The sequence below is a fragment of the Sebastes fasciatus genome, chromosome 23 (assembly GCF_043250625.1).
Source record: "Sebastes fasciatus isolate fSebFas1 chromosome 23, fSebFas1.pri, whole genome shotgun sequence".
NCBI lineage: Eukaryota > Metazoa > Chordata > Actinopteri > Perciformes > Sebastidae > Sebastes > Sebastes fasciatus.
Window position 1 is genome coordinate 8,331,064 of NC_133817.1, and position 17,183 is coordinate 8,348,246.

A 17,183-nucleotide genomic window follows, 5' to 3' on the forward strand; every position below is an offset into this window, starting at 1 on the left:
CCTTGAAGGCAGCAGCAGCAGCAGCCTGGTCTGGTCTGGATCGGGTCTGGACTCTGGAAGCTGGACTACGTCAACAGGAGGAGAGGAGACCGTCCCAGCCCTTCAGAGAGAGGACGCTCACAAAACGTCCTCCAGATGTCCACACGAGGAAAACAGTTTGTGCGTCTTTGAGCGTCTTTTTTTGGAGCGTCTTTTTTTTGGAACGTTCTTTTTTGGAACGTCTTTTTTGGAGTGTTCTTTTTTGGAACATTCTTTTCTGGAACGTTCTTTTTTGAAGCGTCTTTTTTTGGAGCGTCTTTTTTGGACATGTTGGACAAAGACGCACTGAAGAAGATGCGAGTCTAAAAAAAAAAAAAAGTAGAATTTTTCACACTTTTTTTTATTTCCAGCTGAAGATATGTTGGCGAGAAAAAGCATCATCCCGGAGGAGTTCGGTCTGCCGGGCCTCGCCTCCCGCATGCCCCGCAAGCCGGTGTTCAGGGACCGGGTTAACAAGGCGCGCTTCATCGCCAAAAACGGCTCGTGCAACCTGGCGCACAAGAACATCCGCGAGCAGGGCCGCTTCCTGCAGGACGTGTTCACCACGCTGGTGGACCTCAAGTGGCGCTTCACACTGGTCATCTTCACCACGACCTTCGTCAGCAGCTGGCTGCTGTTCGCCATGAGCTGGTGGCTGGTGGCCTTTGCGCACGGAGACCTGGGACCGGAGAACGTCAACGAGACGCACTGCGTCACTGAAGTCAAGTAAGAGACACACACACACACACAGCAGACTCAATGTTAGAAAAGTGCAATTTTAAAAAGTGTGATTTAGATGTTTAAAGTGTGTTTGATGAGATGTTTTTTTTGAGGTCACTAGAACTTTTTCTATCCATCCTGAGTTGGTCCAAACCTCCCACCATCCTCCTCCTCCTCTTCTTCTTCTCTTCCTCCATTTTTAATGAGGAGAAGAGGGAGAGAAAGATATTAATTGTGACAGGAAGTTAGGGAACTTTTGCTCTCATCATTTCAGAGGAAATAATGTAAAGATTGTAGGAGGGGAAGAGAGTGTTTGGCACCTCCCTCCTCCTTTCCTTATCTCCTTCCTTCCTTCTCTCCTTTCCATTTTTTTGTCAACCACCTCTCCTTCAGGTGGTGTAAAGTACATAGTCTACATTTACTCAACTACCAATTTAAGGACAGATTTTAGGTACTTGTCCCTCGAGTGTTTCCATTTTATGCCACTTTATACTCCCACTGCATTTATTTAACAGCTATATATATATTTCAGATTAGGATTTTATGTTAAAAAACATCTGGTAAGCTTGTAAAATAAAATGCATTGCTACAGATTCAACCAAAAAACTTTCTTTTTTTTTACAAAGAAGCAGTGTAGCTGTGTCTTCTTGTCATGTTTCAGACGTCTCTGAGTTGTTTCAGTTCCTCCAAAGAGACATTTTCTCCTCTAAACTTCTCACATGGTTTCATTTAAATAACTTCCTTTGACCCAAAGAGCTAAAACTCTCTAATAATCCTCAAAAAAAGAGCAAAGATTTGAGAAAAGTCATGTATCAGAACTTAGTTTCTTCTTGTCCCTCCCATTAATCATCTCACGACCAGGACAAGGAACAGTGTTTTAAGTGTATGATCACCTGAAAATATGAATCGACACTGGCTCTAAATAGGGCCTTTTTTGCTTTTTCTCGTCGGCCAACGTAGTTCTCCTACACGCTTGGCACACAGGAGATGTTTGAGTTGGTTGCAATCTGCAACCTCACCACTAGATGGCGCCAGATCTTACACACTGTACCTTTAAGTAAAGGGGTCTCTGAACAGATCTTCCAACACTGCTCCTCAACCTTCCCTCCTCTCTCTCTTTTCCATCTCGTCCATTCAAAATCTTGAACATTACACATGATCAGTGGAAATATGATGAAGAAATACTTTCTTATTCTCTGAATAGTATATTAATATTAACAAAGTGAAGCCTTAAATGGGAGCGAATGTCTTTGACAAAAAGGGTCAGACCGATTTAAGATGAATTCAGAAAATCATCAGAAAGATTTAAAGCTGCAGGAGATATTTTTTCTTTTCTCAAAGTGGGCAACAAGTCACTGAGGATTGACTCTGTTTGGCAGAATGAAACTGTTCTGATGTCCGAAACCTATAGGATACTGGTTTTAACGTCATGTCTTCTAAATGTTAAGTTCAACCAGCCGTGACTAAAGAAATTTCTTCTCTCTTCAGGTCGTTCACGTCAGCCTTCCTGTTCTCCATCGAGGTTCAGGTGACCATCGGCTTCGGAGGACGAATGATAACTGAACACTGTCCGACCGCCATCACCGTCCTCATCATGCAGAACATCATAGGACTCATCATCAACGCTGTCATGCTGGGTAAGACTTAAGTACTCAGATAGTGATACTACAGTGTAGAAATACTCTGTTACAGGTTAAAGCCCTGCATTCAATTTCACATAAGTGAAATCGACTTGTTTCCTTCGTCTCTCCTCAGGTTGTATCTTCATGAAGACGGCTCAGTCAAACCGGCGAGCGGAGACGTTGATCTTCAGCCGTCACGCCGTGATCGCTGTCAGAAACAACTGTCTGTGTTTCATGATTCGTATCGGGGATCTGAGGAAGAGCATGATTATAGGAGCCACCGTCAGATTACAGGTGTTCGTCTGTTTTATTTTAACAGTATATTATTGTTGTTGCTGGGTATATTGGCATTTCTACTTACAACGGTGTATTAGGGCCATTGTAGGTAAAAATAAATAAATAAATTATGAAGTCAGAAGAGGGTGGCAATATTCTTGGATATATACTTGGATATTCTCTGATATTAAAGTGGTAAATTTATGAGAAAAAACTCAAAGTCATGAGAAAAAATATCAAATATTCTCTGAGATTATAAAATCGTAAATTTACGAGAAAAATATTCGGATATTCTCTGAGATTAAGTTTGTAAATTTACAAGAAAAAAAGTTGGATATTACCTGAGATTGAGGTGGTAAATGTACGAGAAAAAATAGTCTATTCATGAGATAAAGTCTCAAATATTCTCTAAAATTGGAGACTATTCTCTAAAATTATAAAGTCATACATTTGTGAGAAAATAACTCCGATATTCTCTGAGATTATAAACTCATAAATTAGCAAAATAAAATCAGAAATTCTCTGAGAGTAAAGTCACAAATTTACAAGAAAAAATACTCAGAAAAATTGTGTTGTTTTTTTTTTTCGTTTTTTTTTGTCAAGTAATCACATCACTTCACTTTCGTTGGATCAACTTTATCACACCACAGACGCAGACACTTGCCATATACAGTATTATGCCTGCAGTGGATGACCTCATCAAATTATACTTTACAATCTGATTTAACAATAAGGAAATACTCATGATTTTAGCCCAGAATCACCAGATTATACATCATATCTTCTTGATGAAAAAGCTTTCTCCAAGAGAGAAGGAACATTTTAAGTGTAAAGTGTATTTCTGCCTGTAAAACAAAGGTCATGTATCTATGAGTTTCAATTACCTCTATGAAATGAAGGAATCACTTCAAAAAGGTGCCGAAATGAGATTTAGATGAGCTGATGATTAATCAGGACTCCACGTGGTCTGCAGGTGGTCAGGAAGACGACGACACCAGAGGGTGAGGTGATTCCCATCCATCAGATCGACGTCCAGACGGAGACCGCCGTGGCCACCAACAGCCTGTTCCTCCTCGCGCCGCTCATCATCTGCCACATCATCGACAAAGAAAGGTACGACCACACCAGATCCATGATTTATTATTATTTTTTTATCTAATATTTTATTTTTGGATTATTTTAATTGTCTGATTGGAGTCCTGAAATGTTTTAATCCGGGTTCAACCATGTTTCTAAATTTGTTGTTGTGTTCTTCTCCTCTCAGCCCGCTGTACGACCTGTCGGCCATGGAGCTGCAATGCAGCGACCTGGAGGTGATCGTCATCCTGGAGGGCGTCGTGGAGACGACGGGGATCACCACGCAGGCCCGGACCTCCTACGTCGCCGAGGAGATCCAGTGGGGTCACCGCTTTGTTCCCATAGTGACGGAGGAGGATGGCGTGTACTCGGTGGACTACTCCAAGTTTGGTAACACAGTCAAGGTGAGAGTTAAACCAACTAAGGTATTGTATAATCAGATTGATGCTTCTTTCTATTACCTTTATGATAATCACTTACTAATCATTATTTATCCTCCTGTTTATTCACCACTACAACACTGATTATGAAAAGAGAAGACATGGGAGGAAGTAGAATTCAATTTAAACATACAGAATCTTGTTCCCTTATGGGAATCACCTGCATGTTAAGTCTTTTAAATGTTATCAAGAGTTTCATATTTCCCGTTTCCCCATTTAAGCTTCAATTTGATTGTTTTTATTCTTTATGTTCCACATTTTATTGTTATTATTCTTTAGTTTCTCTTTAGTTTTATCCTGCTATGGTGAAGTCATGACCCGCCCTACTCTGCCTCTGATTGGCTTGTACTCATTGCCTTTGTTGGTTGGATTGATTAGGTTTAGGCATGAGGAGTGAGGTTGGTTAGGGTAAGCCAATCAGAGGCAGGTAGGAAAAAACAACAACCACGGGACAGAAAAATTAATATTTATTTATTTATGTCACTTGTAACACTGTTCTGTCGTTGCTCGTTCAGGTAACGACGCCGCCCTGCAGCGCCAGAGAACTGGACGAGAAGCCGTCCATCTTAATCCAGACTCTCCAGAAGAGCGAGCTGTCGCACCAGAACTCGCTGCGTAAGCGAAACTCCATGAGACGCAACAACTCCATGCGCAACGGCGCAGGAAGCAGCGGCAGTCTGCGCAGGAACAACTCGGGGCTCGCCGCGCCCAAAGTCCAGTTCTTCACCCCGACCGACGGAGGCCAGAACCTGAACGCCGTCACCTGACATGAGGCCTGCCTCCTGCTGGCCGCCCTGCTCCTCCTGGTGGCGAGGAGGATTGTGGGTGTTGGTGTTTCTCCTGCTCTGATGGGACTCGTTCTTTTCCTGTTCCCTGCCTTATCTGGACTCCCAACATGTTACCTCATGTTCACGTGCATGGAGGAATCTAGCTCCTATTTTATAAATTAACTCTTCAAATCGTTGCAGTTCATTTCTCTGCACCGATAGAGCCGTCACAAACCAATCAATTATTAATAATTTTTTTTCTCTTCATTATCATTAAAGCAATAATTCCAAACATTGGGCCTTTATGCCTACCGAATTTTACCGACATGAGGGAGATACATTTTCTTAATGATTAAAGTCACAGTTTAACTACTAGTAGTGGTAACTAGTGGTCATCAATCACTGTACTGTACATGTGTGTTTTCACTTTATATTGACTTGTGTGTTATTTGAGAATAAATGCACTTCATCTGAATATGGTTTCAATATCTGAAATACTCAAATGATCATTTATTAAGTAGTTAACACAATCAAACAAATACGTCATTATAAATCCTGCAAAAGTGTATTTAAAAAATGCAAAGAAATCAGATTATGTTGAGAAAAATATCACATAGATTATGAAGATTGTGCAATACATGCTTCCAACAAAATATGATAGTTAAAAAATTATATAAAGGAATTCTGTATAAATCAACACATTTAAAGGTCATGCACATAAAAAATACACATCTAAACTAACAAAAAACATCCATCCAACCTCAATTTATCAATGGAGTTTGCAAACACTGTGTATACCGATGCATTCTGAGGTAAGATGTGCTGAAGAATCTGCAGATCTTTTTGCTTTTATACTGAAACGGGATGTCTTTACAGCAGATTTGGGTTAGGCAAATAATGTAATGAAATGACCACATGATGGATAAATTACCTTGGGTGAATATCAGACAGCAGTTTCTTTTTTGTGTCATTTTTCATTGAACTTATGATTATTGCATATAGATGTAAGTTTCAATTCTGTACTTTTCTCAGGTCTTTCAGTATAAAAATAAGAAGCAAACATTATTTTTTTGCAGAAATGAAGTAGGTGTAATAAGTTAAATAATAAAATGCAGCATTATCTGTTCACTGCAGCAGATAGCATTGCTTCGTGTGCTACAGTAAGATAACTGACACCTCACCCCACTTCAGTTAAAGCTGTAAAAGGCATGCTACTTCCTCCAAAAGTTAAAAAAACAGAGACAGATTTTAGATGAACTCTCACCAGTGTTGAATGAATAGATTATTATTATTATTATTATTATTATTATTATTATTATTATTATTATTATTATTATAATTATTGATTGAAATATACAACTTGAAAATGCATTCTTAAAAAAAAGAAAATATCTGTACTTGTATCTTGGATTATTTATGTGTCACCGATGCAAACTGTAATTTGGCCACTAGTTGCCTGGTCACTTCACACCTGTAATAATATGTAATATTAACTGCGCGTAGCGAGTGAGATAAACCATGAAGCCAGCTTGTTGTTATTCTCCCTCCCTGAGAAGAAGAGTGTGTGAGTGACCTTAACTTTCAGACCAAATCAACGGCTTCGACTGAAGTAGAACGACTACAGCTCAGCAGGAAATACTGGGAATACTGGGACTACTGCTACTGGTAATAAACTGTACTTTGGTGCTGATGGTATACAAGAAAGAAGAGCTTTAGGAGTAGGCTATCAAAAGTGAAAGTAACTGCCCAAGCGGACATGGCTTCCAGATTAGAGAAGGAACTCTGTTGTCCGGTTTGCTGTGACATTTTTAAAGATCCAGTCGTCCTGTCATGTAACCACAGCTTCTGTAAGGACTGTCTGCAGAAGCATCGGGCAGACAGTCAAACCTCTGAGTGTCCGCTCTGTAAGAGAAGGTCCTCAAAGGAAATACTTCCCTCTAACTTTGCGTTGAAGAGCCAGTGTGAGGCCTTCTTACTGGAGAGAGGGTCTGAACCACTGTGCAGTCTGCACCTCAAGAAACTCAAGTTCTTCTGTGTGGACGATCAGCAGCTGGCGTGCAGCGTCTGCAGAGATGCAGAAACACACAGCGGCCACAGGTTCGAACCGGCTTCACCAGTTTCTAGAAGAAGAAGAAGAGGAGGCCCGGATGGCTGCACTGAGGGAGGAGGAGGAGCAGAAGAGTCAGATGATGAAGGAGAAGATTGAGGGTCTGAGCAGAGACATATCAGCTCTTTCAGACACAATCAGAGCCACAGAGAAGCAGATGAGAGCTGAAGATGTCTCGTTCAACAAGGCTGCATTGGAAAGAGTCCGGCAGCAACCTCTACCCAATGATCCAGAGCTGGTTTCAGGAGCTCTTATCGACGTGGCCCCTGCTGCACATCCTCATGTGTAATGTTATTATGTAAGCAAATGAAAACCTATAGTCACCAATGCAGATGTTGTAATATTGATATGGAATAAGAAAAAATAAGAAAAATATCTTCATGACAATTATGTTAAATAGATATTTTGTTAGCACCTAGTATATGCACGACAATGTAGCACAATATGCAGTACCATCAGGTTTTAATATGATATCAATAGAAAATGTATTAACAGATACATCAGACTCATGCTTCGTAGCCCAGTAACCCCTCATAGTAAGCACTAATGAATACTCAAAATATTTGAAAATATTAATTGGAAATGTAATTGGAAATTAGGCCTAATTCTGTGCTTTAATAACAAATATTTTGTGACCAAGTATATCTTAAAATGTACATTTATTTTTTTATTTATAAAACATATATAAGGTAGAAATGCTTGAATTTTTGAGTCCTTTGGATTTTTTTCCCAACTTTATTAATAAGTCAAATACAAACAACAACAATAACATACAAACAAGTTCAAAGAACAAAAAGGGGAGAATTCATTGATGACTTTACAAGAAATACAATTTAAAGAAACATTTGGTTAAGGGATTGTGCAAGAAGCTTTTTATATTCAATAAAAACAAAATACAGAGGAGGATGAAAAAGTAGAAAAATAAATTAAGGGGCACAGATTAATAACTTTAGTCGATCATTTTATATGTTTCAAATATTGTTTAGGTTGTTGTTGCTTTTCTATTTGTCAGCTTGGCTAGAGAATATTATATTTCATTTCATTTCAAAATTTATTTCGAACATGTAGAATACAAAAAAAAATAAAAAAAAATAAAGATCATACCAACAAGTGGATAGTCAGAAACAAGCAGTATTTACATACAATGAAAAACATAAAAAAATATATTGCCAACACTTGATGCCGTGATTTACATAGTGAGAAGTATAAACTTATTTAATCCCACCCCTTCTCCACAAGTCAATTATTAATTATGAACCAGCTTCCTTATTGAGCCATACATATACTCTAATTCAATTTTCCTGAATTTGTCTAACTATAATTATTATTATTTATAATTATTCTAACTATAATTATAACCTTTATTCTGTGTCATATATTATATATTGTAAACAGTTGGATTAAAAAGCTAATATTTTTGTCCATTGAGAATTCTTTTTTATTTAAATTATTTAATTTAATTATTATTTTTAATTTTTTTATTATTTTATTTATTTTATTTTATACATTTTTTTAATTTAATTTTATAAATACCACTACCATACAGCATGATCATTAGACCTACTTTCTGATTGGCTCTTGGTTTATTCTTACGTTGCCCTACGTTCTTACGTTGCTCTACGTGCCTTTGACGTCGTACGTACCCGGTAGTGAGAGTGGGAAGGTGAAGTGAAGCGTCTCTTCAGGTAAACATGGCTCGTAGTTTACTCTGCAGAGCTGTCGGCGTGTTTCAGCTCAGCAGAACTTCAACACTACTAACCGGGACTCGTTTCTACTCTCAGACCGAACCGGAACCGCTGACGGTGAGACAGCAACACAACGGAATCAGGTAAAGTACCGAAATACACCTGTTATTCACAAGTGCTGTCAGGTAGATACAGTATATTTACACTATAACAACAACAGCATGTAACAGGGGTCAACAACCTGTACTATCAAAACAGACATTTTAGGCAAAATAAAAAAAATAAATTCTGTCTGGAGCTGCAAAACATTTGATCATTGTGATGAAAGTAACAGTTTATAGTCTAAGTATATAGTATATAAGTCTAATGCAGTGAGGGCCAAAAGAGACAATGTACTACGGAGTATTAGGGCCACATTGAGGGAAAAAACATCTGAGGTTTACACAATAAAGTCATCATATTATGAGATAAAAAGTTGTAATATTACGAAAATAAAGTAGTAATATTATGAGAATAAAGTCATAATATTGCGAGAATAAAGTCGTAATATTACGAAAATAAAGTTGTAACTTTACGAGAAAAAAGTCGTAATATTACGAGAAAAAAAGTCGTAATATTACGAGAATATAGTCGTAATATTTCGAGAATAAAGTCATAACTTTAAGAGAAAAAAACCCTTAATATTACGAGAATAAAGTCGTAATATTACGAGAACAAAGTCGTAATATTGCGAGAATAAAGTCGTAATATTACGAAAATAAAGTTGTAACTTTACGAGAAAAAAGTCGTAATATTACGAGAAAAAAAGTCGTAATATTACGAGAATATAGTCGTAATATTTCGAGAATAAAGTCATAACTTTAAGAGAAAAAAAACCTTAATATTACGAGAATAAAGTCGTAATATTACGAGAACAAAGTCGTAATATTACGAGAATAAAGTCGTAATATTACGAGAATAAAGTCATAATATTAAGAGAATAAAGTCATTATTTTGCGAGAAAAATAAATTCACAGGTGCTGTCAGGTAGATACAGTATATTTACAATATAACAACTACAGCATGTAACAGTGGTATACTTTTTACATCTCTGAATTTATGTGCTCGGTTTTTTGGTAAATGTAAAATCTTTATCTGTAAAGAAAATAGATGTATGTAGGGGAGTAAAAAGTATAAGTTCTTTCTTTGATGGAGAGTCAAAGCATTAAGTCTCCCAAAATGAAAATACTCACCAGTACCTCAAAACTGTGCATCAATGTAGGTCTTTAATGAATTAACCAAAATCAATATTTAATAAATATATAGAATAAAAGCTCTTAAGTCTTATTGTACCAGGTGTGCGCCTTTCATAAATGAGAAAATGACTATTTTAAATGTTTAAATGTACAAGGAAATGGAACATAATTTGTCTGGTAAAACAGGTTATACAAGTTAGACAGATCACAAAACACTACTTTATAATGTAACTTCTTCTTCCTCTTTATTTCCAGGAGGATAATATTGAACAATCCCAAGAAGAGGAATGCTCTGTCTTTGTCCATGCTGGAGTCCCTCAGAGAAAACATCCTGACTGACGTCGACAGCGATGATCTCAGAGTTGTTATCATATCGGGTAGGTATTTATTGAGAGTGTGTGTGTGATATGGAGAGAGAAACATGGTGGTCTAATGTTGTAACGTGTGTGTTTTAATGTGTGTGTCAGCCAAAGGTCCAGTGTTTTCCTCTGGACATGACCTGAAGGAGCTGACGTCAGCTCAGGGCAGAGAATATCACACAAAGGTGTTTCACACCTGTTCAGAGGTTAGTTTCTCTTCCTCCCTCTCTCTGTGTCCCTATCTTTCTCTCTCACACACTACAGATGTTGAGAGCTGTATCATATCATCACAATATCAGCCTCTTATTTACTATTTATTATAAATCACACCTGGTCCACTGAGTGTCGTTCACCTCGCTCTGATATGATGCTGTTTGACTCAGTTATTACACCATCTGGCCTTAACGAGTCAATAATATAGTCACCATTTCCTACTACACTACAACTACTATTTTGACTTTGATTATTAAATGTATCCACCAGTCTGTAAAATGTAAACAATTATGACAAATGCATATTTTAAGGTGAGACACTAGGCAAAAACATAGTTTATTTTGAGATTTTTGGTCTATTTTGCACTATTTATACACATTTAGGTGTTTTTATTTTACTACCTTGTCTATTTGCGCCTTCAGATTTCTCCTAAATTCACCAAAAGTTAGCATTAGATAATGCCTCATTTACTTATTTAAACATAACATTTCATGGTGATCTCTAGTTAATTTTAATTTTAACATTCATCAACACAAGAGACCAATTAATCAAAACCTGATTAATTGCCTGCCTTTAAACTCCCCGGCTCTTGTGCTTCAGGTAATGACTCTGATACAAGACATACCTGTTCCAGTGATCGCCATGGTGAACGGCGTTGCCACGGCTGCCGGTTGCCAGCTTGTTGCCAGCTGTGACATCGCTGTGGCAACAGAGAGGTCCACCTTCGCCACTCCGGGTGTCAATGTGGGTCTGTTCTGCTCGACGCCAGCGGTGGCCATTGGCAGAGCCGTGCCGAGGAAGGTGAGAGAAAGACACTCGACTTAGAGCTGGGTGATATGGCCTAAACATAAAATCAGTTCAATTCAAATCAATTTTTTTCCCAAAAACAAAATACAAAAGACGAAGAAGTATTCAAATAAGTTCTGAATCATTCTCTCGTATCCCATATGAGAAGAGGGGCCCTGGTGGAAAGACATTTCTCTACAGATTCAGTGGCATTTCACATTTTTGTTTGTTTGCTTTTGTTAATCATTTTTACTGTTAAAATAAAAACAGAAGTTATTTGAATAAACTTTTCAAATTAATTGGCAAAATTATAGCCAATTGTTTTATAGCCCTAGTTATTTTTTATTTACTGTTCCTGTCAACTTTGATAATAATGTTTATGGTTCAACTGGAAATTATCGTGCCAAATAATAACCAAATTTGAGGAACCTTTGCCTATTTTTTTTTATAATATTATATGATTAAGTCACAAATAAATATCAGCTGATATATTGTGATCAAATGTATTCTTTTTTTAACTATTATTGATTAATTAATAAACACCTTTGCTTCCTTCTTTTTAACCAGGTTGCCATGGAGATGCTGTTCACAGGAACCCCCATCTCAGCCCATGATGCTTTGCTGCACGGTCTGATCAGTAAGGTGGTACCAGAAGAGCGACTTGAGGAGGAGACGTTGGCCATCGCTCAGCGGGTGTGTCAGGCCAGCCGACCTGTTGTCGCCCTCGGCAAGGCCACTTTCCAGAGGTGACCGACCTCTTTTTACCTTTTCCTTGACATTATTAGTGTTTTTTTTATGCTTGAGATGGTTCAAGGGGTTCCCCCCAAAACAAGAAGAGGTTGAATTTCACCTTAAATTAAACCTAATAATTAGTATGTTGCATTTTACCATCATAAAATCATTATTATTTTTCCAAACAAATAATTCTATCAGTGGAAAGATTGCCAGCCTGTAGTAGCATCCACGTGCTACATAAATACAACTAAAGCTTTCAGAGGTTTTGATGATAGGACCAAAAACTGTTCTTTATCTTTAGTTTACTGGAATTATGAGATAATGTTTTAGGGCAAATATTGTAGGTGATGACAGATAAAATGTAATCAAGGACTATACATTTTCCATAATAATCAGGATTACTTGTGTGTAACATTGTGAATTATACATAGACATTTCCCTTCACATGTTGTTTTCTCTTCTGCTTTGTTTCCTCCAAAGACAAATGGCTCAAGGTCGAGACGCAGCGTACGCCACCGCCTCCAAGGTGATGGTTGACAACCTGGCGCTAAGAGACGGACAAGAGGGGATCAAGGCCTTCATAGAGAAACGCAAACCAGTGTGGAGCAATAAAGCAGAAAAAGCCCACGACTGATGGACTGTTGACTTTATCACAGGAGATAGTGATTATCCTGACTGGTTCATGTGGTTTTCAGTCACTGGTGTGGAATAATTAGCACCAATCCCAAGTCAATGTATGGGGCTACGCTACTTTTAAAATGTGGCTGTGTAATCTGCAAGATCACTACGATTGAAGTTTGAATTGTTGACTTCATGTTCCCTGAGGATTTCCTTCTTTTCGCTCACACTAAAGACAAATAGCTGAACCATGTTGTGCCTTGAAAGCTGCAGATGAGAAGAAATGCTCCGTTGCCACCCAGAAGACTCAAGAAGTTTAATGACATAAACAGATTCATAAAGCTAAAGAATGCTGCTCTCTGTATTTGTGTAATTTAAATGCAATAAATGGGGTTACAAATGGGTATTATCTATTTTGAACATCCAAGGTTTTGGAAGTAAAAGTCTACATCATTTTCTGCATAGATAGACAACGTGAGGTGACTGACGATTTAAGCTTCTTTATCGAATTACCAGAAAACATGCTACATCGTGGTATATATGGTTATCGAGATATGAAATTACCCATATTATGATAGAAGATTTTGGCCATATACCCAGCCTTAACATATAGTATCATTAAATTAATCAGAATATTTATATCCCCAGAACACTGAGGATATTTAAAGATACATTTTTAATGTGAATTACAATAATGTATGGCAAATAATACTTTGGAAGCCAGCTGGTTACTTCCACTTTGCAACACAATTGAGGTCGTATAAGGTAGCTGCCATCAAGTATTATAAATAACACAAATTTTACAATAAAAACACTTACCACAAAGTACAGGAAATGGAGCATTTTTAGTTCAAAGTAAATAGTTTGAAGTAGAGCTAGCACATGGTCATAAATAAATTTGTTTACAAATTGATTTAAATAAATCATATAGATTTGTTTACAAATTGATTTATTAATCTATGAATAAATGGACTAAATTAAATGATGTACTTATTGACTGTTTTATGGTGTTTTTGTAAATCCCTTTTTTAATTTGAACTATTTATTGATGGCTTAATATTTCAGTTGTAAATTATTTTTATAATTCTTCTTTTTATTTCCCATTAAAATGTCAAATAATGAATAACTTTGTAATTTAGTCCATTTATTCATAGATGGATGGAACTCGCTACCTGATCACTTAAAATCTGCTGCAAACTTAGAGCAACCAAATCCTGTTTAATTCAGCGACAAACCTGTACTCATGCCTAGTTTTTAAGTGTAATGTTTTTAAATATGTGCTTTATTGTATTTATTTATTTTTCCTGTACCCATTCCTGTTTTAATCTCTTATTTTCACAAAAAGCCCTTCTAGGGACAGGTGTTGCAAATTAGCATCCGCTATAAGCACTATGATACTGGCATCAGATAGCTGTTTTTAAGTTGTCTATATACATTGTATTGGTCCCTGTTAAATAAACCATGAAAAAGATTAATAAATCAAATTGTAAACAAATGTATTAATGGCTATTTTTGATTGTACAATTAGTTATAATTCAATTAAATGCTTTATTACAATTTACTCTTGTGGTCCTCCATATATGTGGTCGTAAGAGTTTAATTTTTAAATGCATTTTTACTATATAATATATTATTTTCTATAATTATTTTTTTTTCTATTGTTTATATATAGATGAGGTCACATCCGGCCGCCATCTTTGTTTTGTGGTAACATGCAACGTGCAACACGTGGAGAGTTGAGCGGGTTCTCCACTACCAAACAATTCAAGCTAAGTATGTTATGCTTGTGTTTACATGTTTAAAGTCTTGTCTCAGGTTGACAGTGTTGTTTTCTTGCTAAATGTTGCTGTTTGTGTTGGTGACTGTTGGCTTTGCTTCTAGCGTTGTTGCTAGGTTACACTTGAGATTGAACGTGTTGTTGGTTTGCTTGTTGTCATTGGTTGCAAAGTTTACTTCATGTGTTTTATTTACTTTGATAAATAAATGCATAAATATATAAATAAATTAATGCATAAATATATAAATAAATACATACATATAAAAATAAATAAGAGACAAATGTAGAAATTAATAAAAAATAAATACATAAATAAATAAAAGGGAAAATTAAACAAGAGTAAATAAATAAGAGAATTAATACAAAGATAAATAAACAAGAACATTTACAGAACTATCAACTGAATGAATATGAATTCTCATTGGGTTGATTTGGTCTTTAGCATAATTCCTCCCTGTGTTGTTGCTGCTGTTACTGTTTTGGGTGATCTATTAATTACTGATGGTATTATTTAGAGCCAATTCATTGATTGACAGAAAATAAATTGGATTTCATTTTGATTAATTAATTGATTCATTGATTGATTAATTAATTAATTAATTAATCAGTTGTTTAACACTGGTGCTCTGATACTTGTTTGTAAATTGAATATCTTTGAGTTTTGGGCTGCTTGGTTGGACAAAACATGCTATTTGAAGACATCACTTATGGTTGTTTTCTCACATTTTATAGACTTGACAAGATCATTTTTGTCAGATTAATTGATAATGAAAAGAATTTGTAGAAATGTTGTCTATAAAACATGTCTTTATTTTCTGTGCTATACCTCAGATGACTCACTAGTAATTTAAGTTAGGGTGACAACAGCTCTATTACTTCAGTTTCTTTTTAAAGATCTTCCTCGAAGAAGAAATCTGTTCAAACATTTGTAATAAATAATGGTACTCCATTAATTGATAATTGGTAATTGGCAACAATTTTAATAACATTTTGAATAAGCAGTTAATTGTCATTTATCAAGAAAAAAATTAATCAGTTTAAGTATTTAAAAAAAACTAATCGATTAATAGAGAAAATAATCGTCAGATCAATTGACAATGAAAATAATTGTTAGTTGCAGCCTTATTTTGAGGTTTTGGACTGATTGTTGAACAAATCCATCAGTTTGAAGATGTACCCAGGAGCTCTGAGAAATTGTGATGGGCACTTTTTCACGATTTTTAAAAACATTTCTTAGACTTAATGATTAAACGATTAATAAAGAAATGATTCCACAGATCAATCAATTGTAAAATCAACAAGCTGGGTTTAGGAATTAATTTTGTACATGCTTATTATCTGTGAAATACACAAGAATGATCCATCCTTTTGTGTTTTATTTTTAAGGTGCTGCTAGAAAGAGGAATGCTTTCTCTTACAAGTTAAAATTTAGATGATAGGGACAGTTTGTTAATCTCTGAGGTAATGGGAATAAGAATCTGAAATTCTTCAGTATAAAATGTCCCTTTGACACTGACATGTATCAGGCTGTAGTTTTACTGAATGTCCACATGATGGCGTGATTGTGTTAATGTGAGAGGTTAAACCAGGAGGCAGCGAATGCTGTTATCAAAATAAAAGCCTAAAAGTGAGGGGTTGCTTTGTCAGTTCCTCACAGATGTATTAAGCTTATTGGAAAAACTGTAGTTGAAGGTGTACTATCAAAAGTATTTAGAGCATGTCACAGGAACAGGCTCTGTTAACGGCAACGTTATTGTCTGTAACCTACAATCTTTATATTCAGGTAATTAAAATGTTCTTTTAGGGAAACGGTGTAGGGCTGCAATTAACGATCATTGCCATTATTGACCAATATGATTGGTTATTATGGAGGACGGAACCTGCCAAAATAAAAAATAAATCAATAAATGACTTGAAAAATAAATAAGTATGTCATTATGTCATGAATGAAATAGAAAGGGAAAATTGTGCATAAATAAATAAATGCATAAATAAATACATACATGTAAAAATGCAAAAATAAAAAATGCAAAAAATAAAATGAGATAAATGTAGAAATTAATACAAAATAAATACATAAATAAATAAAAGGGAACATTTTAAAAGTATATAAATACGAGAATTAATACAAAGATAAATAAGCTAATTAAAAAAATATCAATTTATGTCACATTTTATCAATTCATTTATGACTACATTTATTTTTAATAATATTTTTGCTACATTTAATGACATTTATTTATTTATCATGTCATTTATTTATTTATTTTCGATTTTGGTAGGTTCTGTCCTCCATAGGTTATTTTATTCTATTAATCTATAAGTCAACAAAACATTAGTATATGGTAAAAAGTACCAGTCACAACAATTTTCCAGACCCCAAGGTAATGTTAAAAACCTAAAGATAATCCGTTTACAAAGACGAAACAAGGAAGCAGCATACTATCAAATTTTCTTTTCTTTTCTTTAACAAAATTTTTTTGTCGTTTCTGCTTTACCAGACAGCGGCAGCTTGGAGAGAGACAGGTGCAAAGAGCTCGGTCTGGTATCGAACCCCGGGCGCTGCGGCGAGGACTCAGCCCACATGGCGTGCACATGTTCTACAAGGTGAGCCCACATTTTCTTTACTTTTTGACATAAATTACTGATTATCAAAATTGTTGCAGATCAATTGTCTGTCAATTGATCAGGAAAGAGCGAGAAATTATTGTATACTTCTCTACCTACAATATCTAAAGATATTGAAGT

The 17,183-nt window shown here is 35.9% G+C and overlaps 2 protein-coding genes across 2 annotated transcripts; both read left to right on the plus strand.

Moving 5' to 3' along the window:
- kcnj8 (potassium inwardly rectifying channel subfamily J member 8) lies at positions 1-5,395 on the plus strand. Its single transcript, XM_074625530.1, has 6 exons — positions 1-744; positions 2,227-2,375; positions 2,494-2,654; positions 3,610-3,749; positions 3,901-4,117; positions 4,669-5,395. The coding sequence occupies exons 1-6, from the start codon at positions 398-400 to the stop codon at positions 4,918-4,920; spliced, it is 1,266 nt and encodes a 421-aa protein (XP_074481631.1). The 5' UTR covers positions 1-397; the 3' UTR covers positions 4,921-5,395.
- A 3,255-nt stretch (positions 5,396-8,650) lies between these two features.
- Positions 8,651-13,062, plus strand: echdc3 (enoyl CoA hydratase domain containing 3). The gene is made up of 6 exons (XM_074625743.1): positions 8,651-8,855; positions 10,203-10,324; positions 10,415-10,512; positions 11,120-11,320; positions 11,873-12,051; positions 12,521-13,062. Exons 1-6 carry the CDS (start codon positions 8,719-8,721, stop codon positions 12,672-12,674), a joined length of 891 nt encoding a protein of 296 aa, XP_074481844.1. The 5' UTR covers positions 8,651-8,718; the 3' UTR covers positions 12,675-13,062.
- Positions 13,063-17,183: the final 4,121 nt, after the last annotated feature.

Excerpts from the sequence above, each read along its gene's own strand:
- kcnj8 (XM_074625530.1), top strand. The coding sequence starts at position 398 with ATGTTGGCGAGAAAAAGCATCATCCCGGAGGAGTTCGGTCTGCCGGGC. Across the intron at positions 2,655-3,609 it reads GAGCCACCGTCAGATTACAG|GTGGTCAGGAAGACGACGAC; the intron begins GTGTTCGTCTGT and ends CGTGGTCTGCAG. Across the intron at positions 4,118-4,668 it reads AGTTTGGTAACACAGTCAAG|GTAACGACGCCGCCCTGCAG; the intron begins GTGAGAGTTAAA and ends TTGCTCGTTCAG.
- echdc3 (XM_074625743.1), top strand. The coding sequence starts at position 8,719 with ATGGCTCGTAGTTTACTCTGCAGAGCTGTCGGCGTGTTTCAGCTCAGC. Across the intron at positions 8,856-10,202 it reads CAGCAACACAACGGAATCAG|GAGGATAATATTGAACAATC; the intron begins GTAAAGTACCGA and ends CTTTATTTCCAG. Across the intron at positions 10,325-10,414 it reads CAGAGTTGTTATCATATCGG|CCAAAGGTCCAGTGTTTTCC; the intron begins GTAGGTATTTAT and ends TGTGTGTGTCAG.